This window comes from Metopolophium dirhodum, chromosome 4, assembly GCF_019925205.1.
Source record: "Metopolophium dirhodum isolate CAU chromosome 4, ASM1992520v1, whole genome shotgun sequence".
Classification (NCBI taxonomy): domain Eukaryota; kingdom Metazoa; phylum Arthropoda; class Insecta; order Hemiptera; family Aphididae; genus Metopolophium; species Metopolophium dirhodum.
Genome location: NC_083563.1, coordinates 12,239,587 through 12,261,802, shown reverse-complemented (window position 1 = coordinate 12,261,802; position 22,216 = coordinate 12,239,587). Strand labels below are relative to the sequence as shown.

Here is a 22,216-nt window from a genome sequence, read left to right as displayed (position 1 = left end):
AATTTGTTTTGAAAAATAAATTTCATTAGAAAATATTACTATTGTATTTGAACAATATAAATTATAATAATATATTATCTACTTTAAAAGTTTCAAGTACACGCGAATAATATTTTTAAATTACAACAAAATAACTAAAATTGTTATTTTTCATTTAAATATTTAATTTTGTCCAAATTTTAACTTTTTATTATTGTAACAACTTATAAGAAACCTTTTTATTAGATTTTCAAGCTTTTTTACCAATTATATATTTTATTGACATTTATAGAAAATAAACTAAAAATAATTCAGTATAAAATGTCTATTGTTTATAAATAGCTCAAAATAGTCAATTTGGTTTGACAATATAATACAATATATCATTTATAGAAAATTACAACAAAATAGTTTTTTTTTGTTTAAAGTAGACAACATATTTTAAAAAATATTTTTATAAATTAAATTATACCATTATTTGAAATAAAATAAAAAATCGGATGTCGGTGCGGCCAGTAGGAAGTATTCTTCTTTCAGATAAAAAAATATTTATCAAAATCCCACCATAAGATAGCAACTAAAATATAAAATTTAATTTTCAAATTTACTCATGTCATAGTACTTTCGCTAAAAAAAAATTGTATAAAATTTCGGTGAACTTGAAAAACTAGCACATGGCCCCTTAATTATTTTTGATAATTTTTATCTCAAAAAAGTACCAACTAAATTAAATATTGTACTTTTCCACCAGAAAAGATACTGAAGTTGCATTATTTCAACAACTTATCATAAGAATATAAAATACCGATTCGATTACGTGAGTAAATTAATTAAATTCAATAGTAGGCAATATGCCGATATTGTATCGATAATTTCGTTTTTCCATGGAATAGTCCTCCAAACAGAATACTTGCACAATGTTTGCGCTCAGTGTCGGAGGCGTTTAGTTGTACAACAGCCACTGTTATGGCTTATTAATTATTACTTATTAGTTACCTAGAACTGCAACCTCGAGGAATGCCAAACTTCGCAGACGGCTTCCGGTAGCCTATTTTTTGTAGTGAACACTGATGAAACCCTTTAATCGCCACTGAAAACTAATTCCTATAAAGAGCTTGACAGTTGGATATATAGGACGCGTCAGACAAGTTAAATGTTCTGGATGCATCTTCGATCAGCATATAGGACTCAACCGTACAACATTGGCATACTATTGTTAAACTATCACACCTTTAATTGGTAAAAAAAATGTTTAAGAGACCCTAATAATTAATTTTGGTATACTGTTGTAGAAGGACATCAATATAATATTGCAGACTATAGCAAAGCATGACTATAATACCTAGTAAATAAAGCCCTAGTTCGGACGCTTATTTGGCAGAATTTCTATATGCCCCCCCCCCCCTAGGTTTCTGCCAGTTGCCTGCCCAGAAAGTGATGCCACCCGTGGCCAGGTTTCGAACCGGCGACGATGTGCATTATAACTGACGCCGTAATCCGCTCGGTCACTCCGTCCTATTTTACAATGTATCAACGCCGCACAGCTATTGTCGTGAAGTTCCGCAAGAACGCAAGAACGCAAGTACGACGATTGTAGACGACTACACGAGTGGGTGACGATCGTGGTAGTACGGGCTATGTGAAATATTTTACGTTTGTTTTGTACCAATAAAATACGACGCGTTTCCAACTTAAAACGACTGTGTTTGCATTTTATTTCAGTCATTTTACGTTCTTATACAGTGGCCGGATATACGTACTTATAGTCAATGAGCATTATTTATGTCGAATAGTGCTATATGCTATAAATATGATAGATTTTTGAGTCATTCTAGTTTAAAAGGAACTGAGGTAAGACCGATAGTCGAACTCCAACAAAGTTAACAGTGCTAATCTACATTATTTTAGAGATTATAGTGAAATTTTTTATGTGTACCCTCAACCTTGGCACAATTTTAAAATGATTTTTTTTAAACGAACAATCTGTTTAGTTGTTGTTATTTTTCGTGCATTTTAGATGAATGTATATTTTTCAGCATTTCCTTATCACATAATTAGATCGACCTGCACGTTTGCATAAAAACAGGCTGGTTACCGGTAAAAGTTTAAAACAATACGAGATGATGGTGTACTACTCGGTTTGACTACGCACACAAACCAGTGATAATATTATATTATTTCACATCATTACTATAATATGTTTCACACACGCCAAGTAGTTATCATATTATTTTACTTCAAAGTGGTTCACACACTATTACTACGCGCTGTCTGCAGAGATCACTCACCATTATCATATAATATTATGTAGACACTTAACTTTATAAGGAAATTCGACACCAACTGTTTTATAGGTTTCTAAACATATAAGTTTAGAACATCGTATATATCCCCGTTGTGTCCGTCCGTTAATTACCAGTAAATACATATTGTTACCATTGTTGGTATTAAAATATTTATTTATGCTTTGTAGTTAGATGTACATACCTAGTTAAACTGCATATGGAATTTTATAAATTATTGGACTGTATAAAAATACGCTTGGAAACCGGAAATTTGGTATGATCAGAGAAAGAATATCCCTAACTTATTTTTTTTATTTAGGATACCTAGTACAATATTATAATATACCTATAGGTATTGTCGTATTGACGTACCTATTGTATGATAAATCATGTCTTAAGTAAAGTAATAGTAATTGAATAATTTAAAAAAAAATTGTATGTGTTTACACGAATTGAAATCTTGTATTGATTATGTTTAATTTTAAGAATTTTTCAATCAAATTAAACTTTTAGTTTTAAATTAATATATCTTTCATGTTTAGTACGTCATATTAACTTAGTTTCATTGTACTATTTTGGTTTCACGAATTGATTTCTAACTTTGATAGAACACAATTCAATGTTTTATACATTATAATAATGTATTATTTACATATATATTTATTTATTATAAAATATACGGGCTGAGCCCTTTAGTGCAAATTAAGCTATGGCATTACAGAAAAACGTAAAAAGATAAACATAAATACCATTTCGTAAATAAATATGAATAATAATAAATTGAAGATGAAAGATGGGGGCGAGACATCAAACTTATAGGTTCATTTCTCAAGTAATTAGTGGTACTCAATGGGCTGTGGATTATATGCTTATGTAATTTATTAAATATTAATTTAACTTCTGTATGACTGTATGTCATTCTGTGAAATTTAAAGGCGAATTTAAAACGAGAAGAACAGCTATAGGAAAATGATTTAAAAAAATATTTTACCAATATAATTCCATTATATTGTTATAGTCATTATTTAACCAGATATATAAATAAATATATAATAAATAAAGGTACTGCGAGATCCTGAAATTCAATAGGAAAATATGGCATTAGACTATCTGTCGTGGTATACCTACTTTAACTTAGGAGAATTAGACTAAGAAAAATTAACAAAAATAAAACCTATAGAAGATAATATTATGTTGACCGATCTCCCATGAAAATCTCGAGGACACATCTCGCGTGAGTCTGGTAGTGGCGCCAAGCTAGACCGATGCAAAAACCGATAGAAACCCGTCTGGATGAATTCACGGTAAAGATAAATATACCTGGTATCTGGTATATTCATTACGTACACTGTACCGTGTATACACACCTCCTAGACACGCTCGTATAAATAATAATAATAATAATAATAAAATACAGTATTATATATAGTAATGTACTCGACTGTGGGACATCGCGCGTAATCATAACGCATGTAACGGTATACCGGTCACCGGGTTTGGTCAAGCCGGGGTCGATACCGGTTGATGCCGAATCCGGCGATAGGCATTCGCGTCCGGTCTTCCGGTGTCCGCGGAATTACCCTATATATATAATATATATTTATACATATCCGATGTGCTAGACGAGCCGTGTACTAGAGTATATTGCTACAAATTGTCGCAGATATATCTAATAGCTAGGTATATATTTTGTACCTGTATATATTGTGTCGTATGTGTGGCCGGGCATTAGGTCAGACAACCAGTGAATGTTAATGTTGTACTCGCGTAGTCTTGCCGTGGTGTAGGTAGACGAAACGTACGAAAAGAGTATGACCATCCATATGTATGTGTACGCATATATGTCTCTGTCTATATTTAGGTAATCTTTAGTAGTTGATCTGAAGATACGTCTAAATTACAAAATATTAATAACTTCAGAATAATATAAAAAAATAATATATAATATTTAGATAATAATTGTACTAATAAGTACCCACTCCATTTTTGAGTGGTGCGCTGATTTTAGTCTTCTCTATAATACGTAATATATGTCTCTACTCTAGCAACCCGAATAAAACTATGGGTAGGTAGGTGTTGTAATTATTTTAAACATCGAATGGGAACTCTGTAAACAAAATATAGTCTCTAAAGAGACGATAAATAAGTTTACAAAACATTTTAATTGTTATGATAGATAGGTATAATAGTATGACATTAGCAGCCAGCAGGGAACTGTACTTACTTATATTATATAATTTACTATTTTAATTACTATAATCAATGTAACGAATGAAATACTTCTCCGATATGAATCATTTATAATTTATTTGACACCACGAAAACAAACAAATCGGCTTTAAAATATGTATGCATAAATCCCTAAGCCAGTTTTAAAGCGTCGTCAATATTATGAAGGATTTTTCGACTAAATAAGATCTCTTATAAGTTAAACAATCTGGAGTTATGGCAGTTACAGTAACAAGATGCGTTGGTGCATTCTGGATGTTAAATTAGAAGATCACACATTTTTATAGAATTTGTACCGATACGTATTTGATTAATTATGAACATTTAGCCCATTATATATCAAATTGATATACTTTGGTTCAATTCTCATTGATGACAATTTTCTTTATTACAATAAACAATTTAAAACAAACTATAACTGAGCTTCTGAGCAGTCGTTATTTTTAGTTGGAGTAAAATTTTTTTTCTACAATATAATGAGACGACTATATTATGCATGTATGTATGATGTATATTTAATCAGATTATAGTACGGTTTCAACGCATATACTCGTAAGTATACCTAACCTATTATGAAAGTTAATAATGTTCTTCTCCCTCTCCAATTTTGAAAAATGGGAGACTGAAAAAAAATATTGAAGGTTTTTGTGTGTTTAATAAGCCAATAGTATCCCAAATACCAATCCATTATTATGTTTATTGTTTATTAAGGTTTATGTGCGTTTTTATACTCCGATATGATATTTAATTTGACTTAAACGTTTTTGTAAAGTAACTCCGCCATTAAATATATGTTTTTTTATAGTATTGGTATATGCATATAGCTATTTAAAAATATCGATAGATACATAATACAGGTTATTAATTTGATTTTGAGCTATATGGCAAAATCAAATTATTTTTTTAATGTATTTATTTAATTTTCCAAAAATAAGACAATATTATCAAACATATTATTGTATACTAAAACCTAACCTTCTTCTTCAAAATATATAATAGTATGCTCCGGTAAAAAAATAAATACCGGTCTAACCTAGGATATTTACCAAGTAAATATAGGCAAAAATATCATACTTTCAGATTTGGAGGGGAGGCTGAAGTCCAGCTATAATAATATTGAATAGACTAAAAAAATGTTGGAAATCAATATGATTTGGCATTAAAAGTTATGATTAGATAATGGATATACTAAGAATCATAAAAATAAAAGTGCGATAAAAAGGTAATTATTATAAAAAACAGTTTTTTTAATTGCAGGTAGCTGTTGATGTTTGTTTAATTTCACCGATTGAAGTTTGTGTGATTAGGTCACGGTCGTGTTAAAACTGAGAGTTTATTTTTTTTTTTGGTTGACATTTTGTGGGTGAAATCGTTTTTAGTAAGTACGTACAAATAAATAGAAAGATATTAATTCAGGCGTAAAACCACCAATGCATATGTACCTGCTAATCTTTAAAAATAAAATCTCAGAAATAAATCGAGCGTAAAATCACTAAATTCTTCAATCAATAATATCGCCGTCAAACAAATAAAATCCTGTCAAATTTATTATAAAAATCACAATAATTATTAAAACTATTATGATGTATGTAATAACACTGTTAATTTGAACTTTCTTAAATTGTATAAAACCATATCCAAGGTGATCCATTTAAGTGTCCATATTAATGATTTCGAAATTTTTTTACTTTTTTTACATAATTTGATGGTATTGTAAAACAACATTTTTGAAAAAAATTATATTTTATATTATTATTGTTATAATTGTTCAAGTATTTACTTTTTTGAATGAAAACAAACATTTTAATTTTATACACCAAAGTAAATAATTTTCTGAGTATTTTGATACATAGGTACATATCGAAGTTTAGACAATTGGATAGTTAAATGTATCATCTATGTATATCTTGTATATTACTACATAATATTATGTACATTTTATCCGAGTATCCAAGTATCCAAGTTTTTGAACATATTATATTATTTCTTTATTTATATATTATATTTATACGAGAACCTATCTATTATAGCTATTATTGTTGGCTTTTCATTCATATTTAATTAATTATTAATTATTGATTTTCATTTATCTTACATAGAAATAAAAAACATAATATTATAATAAGGGCTGTAAAAAAGGTTCTCCTTATATTATTATTTTTTTTTTGTTACTATACATACATAAATAGGATAAATTAGGCATTATATAGACTTAATTATATAGTAAGCCGTAAGGCCCATTTCACAGTCACACGTGTATAATACGTGTGACCTTATCCATGAATATTTTCAAACTATTGTAATGATTAAATTGTTTGATAATAAAGTTAAAACTAGGTACCTAGATTAAAATCGAAGTTATTTTATTATTGTATAAAAAAAATTCCTTCGAGAACGTATTTTTTTTAGACCAGCCGACACGTACCACGATCAAAAACTTTTTCAAACCTTGGAACCTCTTCTTAATTTTCTTTCAAACAACCCTTTTTTTTGTTATCATAACATATTATAATTCATGGCCGGAACTACCAATATTGCTGTGGTCCCACGGTTTTAGTGTCACATAGATCACAGTCTAGACCAGTGTTTCCCAACCTTTTTTTACTCAACGCCCCTTTTAGATTTTAAAAATCTCACACCCCCCCCCCCCCCAATCAATTTTTTAAAATGATAAATAATTTTTTTGATATTATTTAAGTGTCTATAAATATTATACCTATATAATTCTGTTGATTACATTAGGTATTTTATTCTACGTAGTTATACATTTCATTACAATCAGTTATTATAAACAAAAAAAATTTAAATGATAGATGAGCGCCCCCTTTAGCGCCCCCCTCATAAAAACGCCCCCTTCAAAATAAAAAATGCCCACAAGGGGGCGGTAGCGCCCACGTTGGGAATCACTGGTCTAGACCCTATATCATTAAATACCTACACTTTTTACATCAACCGAAGGAACAATTAAATTATTGTAAATTAATATTAAATATTCATAGCTCAATCAAATATTAAAGCGATTCTTCATAAGGCTTTTTTCGTTGTGCTACTATACTATTTACCATGGTAATATTTAATTCAATAATAGATCCAATAATTAATACAAATTGCAATACCCAAAAATTTTCCTTTAATATTAAGCTCAAAGGTTTTCACAATAAAATTTCTCGACGAATGAATGGGAAGACCATTATAATTCGTATTCCAAGGAGTACTGTGGTAATAATAGGTAATTTTAATATATTTAATAATATATTACTGAGGTCATGACCTGTGCATAAACAATAAAGCATATGCAAGATGATTAAATGTTCAGGTTATTAATTAGTCGATCATTATTATCACGAGAACTTATGATGACACATATTATTTTATTATTGTCTTACGATTGGATCTTTATATTCATAATAGCGATTATGATCGATCAATTTATAATAATATATCGGATGAAATATTACTATTGTGGCATTCAATTATTTTGATAGACAAGCGTATATAGTTAAATAGGTATTTAGATATTTGAATTGTTAATAAATTATACTGCAGCCATATTAACTGTTCTATACCAGGTATTACGTGTCAATACATTTTCTTCAAGCGCAAATAAATATATATATATAGATTTTATTAGAAACAATGAATATTTATTATGCAAAAATGTGTGTAAAAACTAAAAATAATATTATTATAGTTGTGAAATATAAATTGTAATTAATAGTCCATTAATAATTGTTCTGCATACATTCAAATGCCTGGTAATTGGTAAATAATCCATATTCTTGGCTAGATGAATGTATTAGGTATACCGTAGACTTACCTATTATTATTGAGAATTTTTGTATGAATATTACAGTCTAGTCTCAATAACTGGCATATTTAAAGGGAATAAAAATAATTTTAAATTATGTAAATTTCAAATTATACATATACCCTAAATACACTTCTATGGGTAAGAAAAAAATGTATACATTCTCGATTTCGAGTTATCGAGATTCGACTGTATTTGTACTGTAATTATACCTAAAATCGCCATACATTGATGGGCATGAATATAACTGCATATTATTATTTTCCGTTTCATATTTTTGGATTTGTGTAGATAGTTTGTACGAATTGCACTAAAATCAGATATCTTTAATATTTTAGTATTTTGTTACCTATATATTATATAATAAGTTCAAAATATGTATAGGAATATGATAAATTGAATAAACTCCTCGGTGAAACTACACTAGCCTCTTAAATATGCCAATACGTGTTATACGTGTTTTTTTCATTTATACTCAACACAGCGAACAAATTTAACACTTTTTTATACTTCTAAACAAACATCATAATGTTTACCTACTTTTTAGCTTTGTAAAGAAAAATGTATGCGTCATAATATCAGTAATTTTACAGCCATATCGAAGAGAAAATGTTATAATTTAAAGATTAAAACTATTTTATATATTTCAGAGGTTTCAGTGGCACATCATGTGTCATGTGTTATAAATAATACATTTTTTTATTACATTAACGAACAACGATTGACTATGACATATTATAACTTAGACTGAGAGTTAATGTAATTACATTTGAAGTGTTAATGAGTAGGTAATAAAATAATTTACATATTATTTTAATTAATAACTTACTGCTGCAGTTGGACACAGTAGGTTTTTAAATACCTAATTATTTTGTTATAACTCGTACAAGCAAGTATACCTAGGTAAGAACTTGAAAAACATTGCATAATATTGTTTATTTGAGCAGGTATTTTAGCTTAACCAGAGCCTATAAAAACAGAGCCTTAAAACAATAGATTTTATTTTAAAAAATAAAACCATATTATGTAAATACGAAACTACAATATAAGCTAAAAAGTCGTCAGTCGAGATGTTTTCGAATTTTTATTTGATTTTGAGTTGACCAAGAAGTGATTTTATGGTATTTTCTAAGTGTTTAGACCTATAATGAATACTATATTATGTAACAACGTTGAAAACTGGTTTATACTGAAAAGGGGAACTTTGATTCGTTCACTTGATTTCAGAATCAACTATTTAACAACCAAATAAACTTTAAATTAAAATTGTAATAATTGCTTACGTACGTTGGTTAATGGTTATGAAAATAGACTCCTGAAATCTGAAAATTGATCTGGAAATTGATGTGTCGAGTACAAAAAAAAGTTACAAAGTTACGTGGCTCGCGATTCCTTATCAATATTTATTTTATGAATGAAAAAAAAATTAATTTCTAGGCATTTTAAAATGTACCTAATTTGTTTAAAAACAAAGTTATAGTCAAAACTGACTACCTAGTACTAAACATAAAGGTTCATGAGCAAAACTGTTTGTTTATTTGTCTCTCAACATTGTGATCATCATGATATTATAATAATAATAATATATCTATTATCTTTCCATTCTTTGACTGCTATATTATATCATGAACCACTTAAGTTGCATTAATGCAGATCTGCAATATTGTTATATATATATATAAATATACATTATACCTATTATCTACACCGAAACACGAATGCAGTTTGTCAGTAGGCACCTGCACCGACAATTTATTATACGTAGATCGGCAGGCAGCGCCCATCTGCCCGGTTTCGGTGTTTCGATTCGAGGTCACGACCACCTGCAGCACTCTGGCGTTCACAATATTTTCAACCCTCCGTGGAGTCGTTTGATGCACGCACACAAGTTTTTGGTGGCCACGGGTAATAATAATTGGACAAATTAGAGAGGTGCTATAGTGATACCTACTGATATACAGTCGGGATGCCCTTTAATGTATCCGTCTGTCAAACGAGCAATATAGCGAAATCAATCCCCCCAAGTGAAATCAAAATTGTTGCATCTAGGACAATCTAGGTCAATATCAGAGTTTAAACATATGTTACCGAATTTGGAGAGGAGATTATTTTCCAGGTAATACTGCAAATCATTTATATAATGATATTTTCCAACGAAGAAGTTATGACGCCTTACGTTTTATTACCTATATAATATTATATTATACATAATATACACAGTATTATAACTTCTTCGTTGCATTAAGTATTGACTGAAATATATTTTTTATTATTATAAAATAAAGATTTATGATTTACCTAAAAAATATGCTACTCTTCAAATTTGAAATAATCTGGAGCTTATTCATATTGACGACAACATTTTGATCAGACGTACAGTGTTATTTTGCTATATTATTCGTGAAGTCGTCTTTGGACCAATTCGACATTGTGCGGGCAACATACAATTTATTGTTTCCACTCTGTTGGTAGAACAATTTATAAAATATTTCTTCAAAACTTGCCGATTTTTGTGTTTTCAAAGCCAGCAGACCAGATGGTGTGGAAAGTGTGCAACGTATGTACACGCACGTCATGTAGTGGAATACAAACGAAAAATGTAAAACAGACAGACATAATCGGTAGGTACAACAACAATATAATATAATAACAGCGATGTACCTAAAATTAACATTAATAATAATAATTTATTATATTAATCGGTTGTCGTCAGATGGCGCCGTGTCCGCCGCAGAACGGAACAACGCGTCGAGCACGTTATAATAATAATAATAATAATATTAATATATAGTAATAATAAATCGTACTTCTACAGCACCGAGGCGACGGCGGCGGGGCACTACCAACGGCGGCGGTGGCGGTTCACCAGCAGTCACGTGTGACTCTTAAATTGCCGACCAGTCGGTGCGCCTCGCGACTGCTAACGTAACGTGCGTCGTCGTCTATTCCGCGTAACAGAACAAAAACGGTCCGAAATCGATGTAAAATTAAGATTTAGAACCATTTTTTGTTTTTTCCACGCGTTTAAAAAAAATATATCTCGTCTCTGGTAGTGGGCACCGTGAAATAATAACGACACTTCCGTTTTCCCCACAGTCGTATCCGACAGTCAGTGTGTTCGCGGACGTCCGACTTGCAAAGATCGCGAGAATCCGAGTGTGCGGTGTATAATAACAACGATAATAATATTGTCGCGTAGCTCTCCATCCGTTAGTCCGTCGGCTCCGCTGGCAGAGAACACGGGCAAAGAGTGAGTGCTATATTATTCTTAATAATTATCGTATCACAACCGATATACTGTTATATACTGCAAATGGACCGAGTTATGTATGATATTATCAATATATATATATATCACGTGATAGCATGCATTTGCATTTTTTTCATTGATTAGGTAAGCAATGTAGCCAGGCAAGCTACTCATTTCAATCCGACGAACCGATTTGATGTTTCTGTTTCGTCAGCGTGTATTGCATTTTGCATGTCTTCGCATAATATATAGAACAATTATCATTATTATGCATACTTCGTAATTCAACATCGAGATTAAAATCTACAATGTACATATTCAAAAAAATTTAGATTTTCTTTCAAATATTTCTGTGCCCAGTTGAATATTACAGCAACTGATACAAATAATATAATAATATGTATTTTGACTGTACTTTGGATGTTATGGATATTTTTTGGTTTGGGATTCCGTATTTTTCTGCAGTTTATAATTTCAAACGGAACTCACACAGACTTGACCGTTTTTTCCAGTGCGTCGAACGACTTAAATATCTGCTTATAAAGTAACCTAGCTCGTATTCAATACCTGCATACTGTGAATACAATATTATAATGGGCTATGAAGGGTTGTATTGAAAGTCGTGTCTTTACTATGAAGTAAATTCTCGTTTATAATAAGTCGATTTATAGTTTGTACAAATACGTAATAATTATTATTAGGTAGTCTCCAACAATACTCACAATATTTTATAATGAGTTAGTTCTGACTAGCACTTTTTAAAACTAAGAGTATTTAATTTATATTATTATCTATTGTTGTATGTAGTTCGTTTATACATATGGCATATACGCGGTCTCGTCTGTATGGCCGTATCCACTCCGTCTTTTTCATTTCTTAAACCTTCCGCCACTTCTGTTCGATACACTCATGCATACCTGAGGATTTTCTCCTCGCGATCGCGCGCAAAACGTCTGTTTCATTTTGGACGTCGAAATTGCTCGCGGGCGTGTGCGAGTAAGCGCCCTGGGGGAGACGGCACTGGGTCTTTATAAGCCGGGAAAAATAAAAAAAAACTGGTCCAGTCCATTACTATTTATTTACCAATTCGTTTTTTTTTTATTATTATTATTTCACCACGTAAAGAGTCATTATACCTTCGGTACTACGTGCTCGGTCCCATATGACCAGTGACCACGTTATTAAGGCGCGATTTGAGCGCATACGATACATATAATCACACTAAATGTAAAGTGTACCTCAAAGATTATATACTGACGGTTTTACGCGGAAATTATACATTCAACAGATTTGACTCTTCGAAATACATCAGTTATATTATATTTTCACACACATTACATCATAATAATATCATGTGTAGGTTCATTATATATTATGATACATATAGTATACATAATGTACCTATTATATATGGTCATATAGGGATACATCATGATATTATATATTATGTGATTCATGGACGACGTTTTATATTATAGACTAAGCTTTTCCTGCAATATGAAAGCCCCCGGCCGATTCGCTTGCAAAACCCCTTCAATCTATGTATGTTTTTTTTCGGTGCTGAAAATGTATAACTCATAATAATGGCATATTCTAAAATATTTATTTATTTCCCCAATCTTACAAATATTCTTGTGATATGGTTCAAGGTGCCCTACTTCCGTGGCGACGGCAAGTTTTTTATCATAAAACTTACAATAAAACCTCAATATTGGTTGCCATGGTAATTATTTGACTAGACTGCTGCAGTTTTTCAAAACTTTTTGTTTAATGGAAATATGATAATATACCGCCACATCGATCTGAAAACGAAAAGAACCGCTCATGGTAACCGGGAGGTCAAAATATTATTAATTATGGATGGGCGCGAGCTACTATGATAGTATCACAGGTGACAGGTGTTATAAGGACGCGTATACGTAAAATATAACATTACGACGATCGCCGCGTATGAAAAACATCTTAATAATTTATTGTGTTATTCGTCAACCGAAGTGACTGTTTAGATAGAGGCAAATATCGACGTGAATTCATATTTTCGTTACTTACACGAAAAAAATAAATAATGCGGGTATTTTTTTTATTTTACGATGTGGTTGACTTGAAGGGGGTGGTATAAAGGACGAAATACGAGGAAGTGAGGGACTGCAGTGTGAGTTCGTTATAATTTGTGTCACATTATAACACTATAATAGTGTATATATAGGTTGTACTATATATACGCTAGCACCTGCCGGCACGCGCTTCTCCTGACCAGACTGACGTCGCGACGACGGTATAATAAATTATTATACATAAAGGTAGCTGGTGCCACAGTCAGCTGCAGTGGCCGCCGCACGTCTCGCGTACAGGGACGCTCCGTCACTTCCGGTATCGCAGTCGTGCGTGCCACCGTATTTTTTTTTTTTTACGAAAAACATTTTTTTTTCACCAGTCGTCGCCCCTTCCCTCGGCAATAGCAATAACGTCGCGTTGTTGTTTGTACGGTTTTTTGGGTTTTTTTTCAGTTCTACCCTTCGCACACACGTCTCGCTGCGTACCCTTCCAACCGTAAACGCTTTCGAATATCAGCTAATACTATGTGTATACACATACACCTATAGCACCAACGAGCAATGGCAATTACGCCAGACAAAACAATATCATCGAGTACCTATATATTATTGTATACTCACTACTCAGTGATAATAATATATAATATAACATTATGTTTGTACAGTAGTTTCCTGTTTGATTTTGACTTATCGAGTTCTTCTATCCGTTTCTTTTTTTTTTGGTCTTGCGTTTCGGTGCAACCACAAGTACCGCTATATTATTTTATCACTACGACTGTATATACATGTATACAGATCGAGGACAATGTCTTGCAATACGTCTAATATACACACCTACAATAAAGATCGTCCGAAATTCACAAAGCTTTTTTTTACTTTCGTGCATAGCATAATAGTAAGTATCTAATAATAATAAAAATAATAATAATGCCAGCTCACTTGTCGTCACTCATTCGTCTTCTCGACATTTCACCGTTTTATATATTGTGTGATTCATGAATAAAATTTTATCTGTGCATGTTTATTGTGTTTACAATTTTATCGTCACCGAGCCGTCCGCCACATATAACAGCTAATATTATATTAACCTACTTTCAAAATTTATATTTTAAAATCGTCTTGATTTTGGTATTTAAAATTCAACTCGTAAAATTATTTAAATCAACTCCTTTAAAATCATTCAAACTAAATATATTATATAACTCACTACCTGTGAATAAAAAAAAGATCTGAACGCGTTTGGTGGTTTTTAGTGTCTTGAAAACGTCGTTCGTCGTTATTTTCGTTGGTATTTCTACATAAATAACTAATAAGCATTGTGTCTCGACTGGTAAACTATTTTCCGTTTTTTCGTATTTATATACGTAATCGTAATATAGCAAGACCATTGCTTGGGAGTTGGACGTAATGACATCATGTCACCGGAATGATTTTAAAGTTTTTATATTCGTGGGTGGTTTTTATTATCTATTTGTATACAAGATATACGATAAAAATCTTTGAACAAGTAGCTTATTTATGTCCCACTACATTATAACTTATATATTGTACATTAATTGTGATGTTTTGTTTTTTCTCCGAGTCATGTATGACCTTACAAACTTCAAAACACTGCGCTGTGCATAATTTAATGTGAAACATAGGTAATATTGTAGACAATGAAGTACAAAGATTAAAATTTGTTTTGTAGAGGCCACGAGAAGAATTGCACCATTTAATGAATTTTAAAATGTAAATTAGTTAAGTATTTCCTTTTTATAAAGTATACGCGTATTGCGTATAGACAAGCCGAAAAAAACGTGCCTAATCCACGTTTTTTGAATTTGTATTTTGTAGTTTCTGTAGTTTTATTATGTTGTTCGTCTCGCCACATTATTTTTATCGATTGTGATTGTACGATTATTCTGTAAAAGACTCCTTGAAAATGTAGCATAGGTACCTCTAAATAATTTATAAAATTAAAAAAAAAAAAAATGTTTTCGTTACCTACATTAAAAAACATTCATTTTGATATCCTCGATTTGTAATAGGTACAACAAATAATATGAAGAAACTATGACGAGCCTTCGAGATAGTTTTAAAAATATAAACCATGTCCGTATGTAATATGTTTAGTTAATAAACTATAACTTAATTGTTTTTAAAAAAAAAATGTGACATCATGCGTGTACAACTGTGCCAATATATATATAATAGAGTAATATGTGACGTTTCAATAATATTATCAATATAATACCCAGTCAAATTGATTTTATTTTTTATTGTTAAACCTTGAGTTTGTTTTCGTTTTTTATTACTTATTATCATTATTATAGATTAGAAACAGTAACGAATTTCAAAGTCATACTGCTGCTCGATTTTGAACGTACATTTTTCCAAACCAAACAAACGACTATAATACGTGCGTATAGTATGTTTTTGCCTCAAAGTTTAAACCGCAATATAGGTTTTATTTTTGGATCATTATTATAGTCATCGGCTGGTCATCGCTAATGAATATATTATAGTCTGTATGCGATCGAGAGATAGATTATGAGCACCTCCTTTCTTTAATGTGTGGCGATTAATTGATCGCATTCATCTTCGAGATAGGGAGAGTTCGTTCATTTGCAATTAGTCCATACCTATATATTGGTCGTGACCTTTGCTGCAGCGTATTCGAGTACAAATTTGTTTCGCGTTGTTACTACTACAAGACTAAATATGGAATACATTTCACTTTGCATATTTTCACATGTTGCATAGGCAACGCTGCTGGTACCCGCTAATATATTGCGTTCATATAATGGATCGTAAATTATCAACAGGTTCACGTGTTTCAGCGGGCACACGAATAATAGTAATATTATATACCGTATGGGTGTCACTATATAGGTACACATACATGTAGTTATTATATTATGTGTTATTATTTGAACACTATGATTGTTTTTACGTACGTCTTGTTCCTATATGTATCTACTATATCTCTATGAGTTATATTTATATATATAATTTTGTATAGCAGTCGATAATATTTTTTACTTATTAGTTATTTCCATCGGTATCGGCTTAAAATTGGAACAATACTTTTCACGTAAATAAATATTATAACATTAAACATGTAACGAATTAATATTAAATTGTTTGATTGGAAAAGATAAATATTGAAATACGGGTATTATAATAGGTACCTATACTCTTTGTCAATAACTATCGAACAACCGTAAAATGAAAAAGTATTTAGAAGGTACTAAAAAGAAAATAATCACTAAATATGCAAAAATATGAACTAATAACTTTGGTTATTTTACGTACTTATATGTCATGAATTAGTGATGAAACAGTGAGCGCGTGAAAAGCTTTTTTTATGAGGCTGCCGTCCCACGCAAAAGTGGGGGTGGGTCTCCCAATGACTACAGTCTTCAAGACCTAAGTGGCTTGACTAGTTTATAATTTCTACTCGCATAGTCACATATGACCTGCGTATAAAATGTGTGAAAAGATATTAAGTGTAAAATATGAAAAAAAAATGGTGTGCGTGTACTTATTTAAGGTAGTTGACTTCATAGGAAAAAAAGTTCACGCCGCCACTGTGATGAAATGCGAATATTTTATACCTTAGTCGGCAATTAATTCTATGGGCCAAAAGAAAAAAAACATGGAAATGCCACAATTATAACTTCCAAACCTTAAATTCGTAATTATATAATATTAATTAACCGTAGATACATAATATTATATTATATATATATATATATATATAAATATATATTTATAAAGTCTCATAGTCGATTATTATATATTTTTGTCACGCACCTGTGCCGTCACTTATTTTTATCAACAACCATACAACTTCCTATAATATAATTATATTATATTATAATATTATAGGTACCTACAATATAGTTTATTAATTATTAATTTTTAGTTATATTTTTAAGCTTTTCACTCTGCACTATGTCTACTTATATTACTATATATTACGCCTAAACACGTTTAATTCGTTAAATAATATGTTTTTATGTTTGTATCGGTTTTTTATGTACCTACTACAGCTGCAGAATTCGTTAGCAATCTATTCAGCAATAAATTATAACACTAACCACTGATGATTTGTTTATGATGTGTTCATAAAACATTGGTGAGGCGTTGAGCAGCGAGCGTTTAAATTGTCTGCGTGTAAACGTAATATATTTGATCTGCTTGTTAGTTGTTACGCAAAAGTGGTCCAAACATAAACATAATATTATATCATTTTTAAATCGCTGACGATGTGTTTTGTTAATTGGTTTTCATATGTTTTTTATATATATTCCCGTTATTTTTACCAATGTAATTTATTCATTTTATTTCATACATATATATTTTATCAGTACATACATATCTAATTAGTACCCACTCAATATGCCATTCGATAATAATTAGTAATTATATCATTTTCCCATCGATTTATATTTGAAAATATCAATGTATTTTATAGGATTTAAATATTAAATTATTTTGGTCACATTATTTTTTATTCAACGATTTTCCTTATGATAACTATACTTATATTACCGTGTACACGTCGCATTCCATACCGTGCTTATAATGTGCGTAATTGCTACTAACTCAAGCACATTTCTATATCTTAATCAATATATAAGGTACGTACGTACAATATTGTAACGGAATCTTCTAATTGAATATAAACAAGACTAATACAACCGTTATCGATTACTTCTATCTAGGGTTAGGTTCTATCTAAGGTTATGTTAGTTGCTTGGGTTTGTCGAACTAGCTCGTAGCGTATATATTATCGTTCATTACCGTAGACGCTCTTAATAAAATAAAAACTGTTTTCAATCCTGCTGCAGTGTACCCCGTTGTTTTTTGAACAATCCGCCGGGCACCAATGTTAAATCAAATTTGAAGGTTTTAGTAACGGTATTGTCGAATAATACGGCCGCTGTATTATATGTGAAAAAAAAAATGTCCCATAGTCGATTTCCAATTACTTTTTTTTTTTATTATTTTTATTAATTTGCAGTAATGCGTTACTAATTTTTTTTCTACTTATCGTCTCTTTTGTTATACTATATAAAACTGCTGTATTAATCTTTTACGACTTGATATTTTCTGCCAATTTATCTAATTTTTTACTTTTCCTTTGTTTTCCTATAAACGCAGTTTTAGCATTGTCTCACTTCCATTATTCCATCTTACACACAAGTCTATATAGGTATATAAAAGAACACTATTCCGATACTGTTACCTTCAAAATAAGTACGTACAATTTCTTCTATTCCTTTGAAACCTTCAAATTAACGTATTTAATATTCTTAGCGGCAGTCATAGATTCCTATTGGTAGTCATAGGTTCCTATACGTATACCTATAATACACGAGTGAAGATTGAACCGAATCATAAGCTATATCCGACATGGGCCCCACGCTTTCCCGCCGTCCCGCGTGTGCACACGAAAGCAGTCGCAAATTGCCGGGCCATTTATGAAAATAATTTTTCAGCAGCTTACGTACTTTGTGTCGTAAAATATACTATAATATGGTAACTGATGATGTATTGTGTTTTTCAGGAATGAAAATGAGATGAGTGTAGAGGCCGAGCATGGCGGGTGTTGGGACAGTTGCGTGCGGCTTATGTGCCACAATCACTCGTCGTCGCAGCCGTCGAACCACCGACATCCCTACCCTGCCCGCCACCTCTACGCCAACGGCAACAAAAACGGCTTGAATGGACACGTCAAAGGTGAGTTATGTCTGCAGTGCGTGCATTGAACACGGCCACTGTAATACGCGAATTATAATTATGTCCATTGGATAGTTTGTTTTTTTTTCGCTTAAAAATTAGGTAATACAGGAAAGTTATTTAAAAATGTGTTTATATGCAGAGGTTTAATCACGTCATATTACTATACCTTAAAGGTTACGATAGTCTCTGGGTGGAAGTGAAAACCGTTTGGATTACCGGGCATTCTAAATATATGGTTTTCTGCAGGTGGGTAGGAAGTTATACGCCTAACTACTGCAATAATAGTAGTTAGATCGAAAAAAAAATCGATTTCATAAAAAAAAAACCGTCGCGGTCGTCTTCCCGACCACATTGTACCTGTATAGTTACGACATTTGTAATACAGTTTATAGGTACCTGCAGAACACGAAGTGCATATGTTTGTGAACGCGGTGTCGGTGCGTTATACATTTCGATGACCCCTTTTGTGCACGCGCGCTCACGGTTGATCTAACCTAAAAAATACAATAGTACGCGTATTTTATACTATAGGTATATTATAATATTTATCGTATGTATAGCGATATGGAGTGTGTAATGATAATAATAATAATAATGACCGGTTACGGAGATTTATGATTTACGGAGAGTAGGAAAGAAAGAGCTGCATATTATATACTATTGAGGAGAATATTTCGCGCTGGTCCACGGGCGGCGTCCGAAATCATAAAACAAAATTACTGTGGGCCAGCGCGTATTTTATGTATATTATACGACACAGCATTAATCCGATGTGTTTATCACGATCGCGCGGGCGCCTCTCCACATTTATTATTATATTATTATTATATGATACAGCGTGCCTAAATCCTCCGGGTACATACCGTTCCCGCGGTTCGACCACCGCGCCATCCGGTACCACACTCGATTCGCGCATAAAATATTACATTATATTATCATCATATGTATGGTGTATCTGCCCGTCAGCGGTTATTTCGTATTGCGACCGCGTGTTTTCTATTTTTCCGCGCCGTCTTCCAGCTCCATACGCGGCTACTCCTCCGCAATGTCACGACTCCCGCGGACTCGTCGTGGTTTGATTTTTTTTTCATTATTATTATTATTTATTCTCTTACTGTTCATGAATGGATGTCCCGAGGACGACCTTAAAATATAATTACTACGTACATTATAATACTACTACGACGACGACGTCTAGTCGGAGAAGTCGTTGTCGTCGAGGAGCCACGTCCGGTATAATATTATGCAAATCGTCGTCGTTGTCGGCGCCGCCGCAATTCTTCAGATAACGGTGAAAGCTCAAAAATTAAACCAAAACCGCGGTGCAGGCGTGCCTTACCCACCGGTAGAAATTGGATTTTGCAGAATATTACATCTGCGTTTCCGAGAAAGAAAAAAAAAGTACACGACTCCAAAAATCGTAATCAGAAAGTAATCATAATAATTCTATATTATGATCATCACACTCCCGCATTCCCATTGCACTTCTGCAGCAGTAGCATAATATTGTGTTATGGATGGCCGTCACGCGATGTGAAATTACGAAACGAAACACCACGATGGTGCCGGTCGAGTGCTGCAGGTGACCGATGGTGTAAATATCGCGGGGGCTGACCTGAACCATACGCGCGATTATGTACCTTGGTAAAAAAAAAGTCTACGGGACATTTTTTTTCTCGTTACATAATAATTGGAAGTCGTTTCACAAACGTTTATAAAATCACTGTTTGCTGATGATAAAAAAAATTCACTCCGGCCACAATATTATTATTGTAGGTGTCTATATACGTATACGATTATATTATATAATATTATAGTGTAGTAAAAACTAAATACTAAAATACCTTTATACCTATTGCTCGCGTACGCACTATACGAATTGCACAGCAGTAAAATACCTCCACACCTGTAATTTTCATTACCTATATAGGTACACATTATAATATATCATACCTGGCGAGCCGAGTCGCGTTAATATTACTTTTTTTTAATCGCGGGACTATACGCGAGAGGCGGAAGAATTGGTATACGCGAGCATGACGCTGCAGCAGTTTTTAAAATATATTATTATTATATTCCGAGCTGCGCTGTTGTAGGCACCAGCTAACCTTTTATGTGACGTACACGCGAGCTACCGCAGAGAGTGCGACGTCGTCTTCGTCTTCGTATCTTAATCGAAATCGGTTTCCATTCGAAAATCGTAATCCGCTCGCCCCGTGCACGACGCGTTATCTCGCCCCGCAGCCGATACCGATACTCCGACCTGCAGCAGGGCTGGATGTACATACAATTATTATATATACGCAGGTAATAGGTACCTATACACCATAAATATGATATTATTATTAATTTGAAATTATGTGGAGCGGAGGACGACCACCCGCGCGACCGCTCGCACGCACAATATGTCGATACACTATTAATTATTATCGCGGCCACGTGACCGTAGGTATACTCGATGCGTGCCGGGCGAGGTACCACAACTGTACAGAACTCGGGCGAGGTACCACGACAGGACTCGAGCACACAATAATAATATAAGATATTATATTATTTAGTACACGACTGTTATACCTATAAGGACACGGGCCCCGAGCGACTGTGCTGCAGGTTGAGTTCGTTAAGCGAATATTGTGCACGTTGTATATTATACGTTTCGGCGTACATATTATATTATGTTATAGTGTAACGACCAGGGCTTGAAATCGTATATTATGCCTCTGCACACATTATATTATATTTATGTAATTTACTTGGAATTGGAACAATTCTGATTAAAAATCTATACGTTTCGTAACGCTTGTAGAATGCAAATTCTATAATATATAGTGCCTAATAACATTTATTTTTGCATAATTTTGCATATGTAATTGAGTCA

General features: G+C 32.2%; 1 protein-coding gene across 1 annotated transcript in view; it reads left to right on the top strand.

Annotated features, from left to right (window-relative positions):
- The first annotated feature begins 11,189 nt into the window (after positions 1-11,189).
- LOC132943221 (calpain-1 catalytic subunit-like) overlaps positions 11,190-22,216 on the top strand; it is a 96,709-nt gene continuing 85,682 nt past the window's right edge. The window contains exons 1-2 of the mRNA XM_061012110.1: positions 11,190-11,551; positions 19,163-19,335. Of these exons, the coding sequence (XP_060868093.1) occupies positions 19,176-19,335 (160 nt within the window). The 5' untranslated portion in view covers positions 11,190-11,551; positions 19,163-19,175. The remainder of the gene's footprint in view (positions 11,552-19,162; positions 19,336-22,216) is intronic.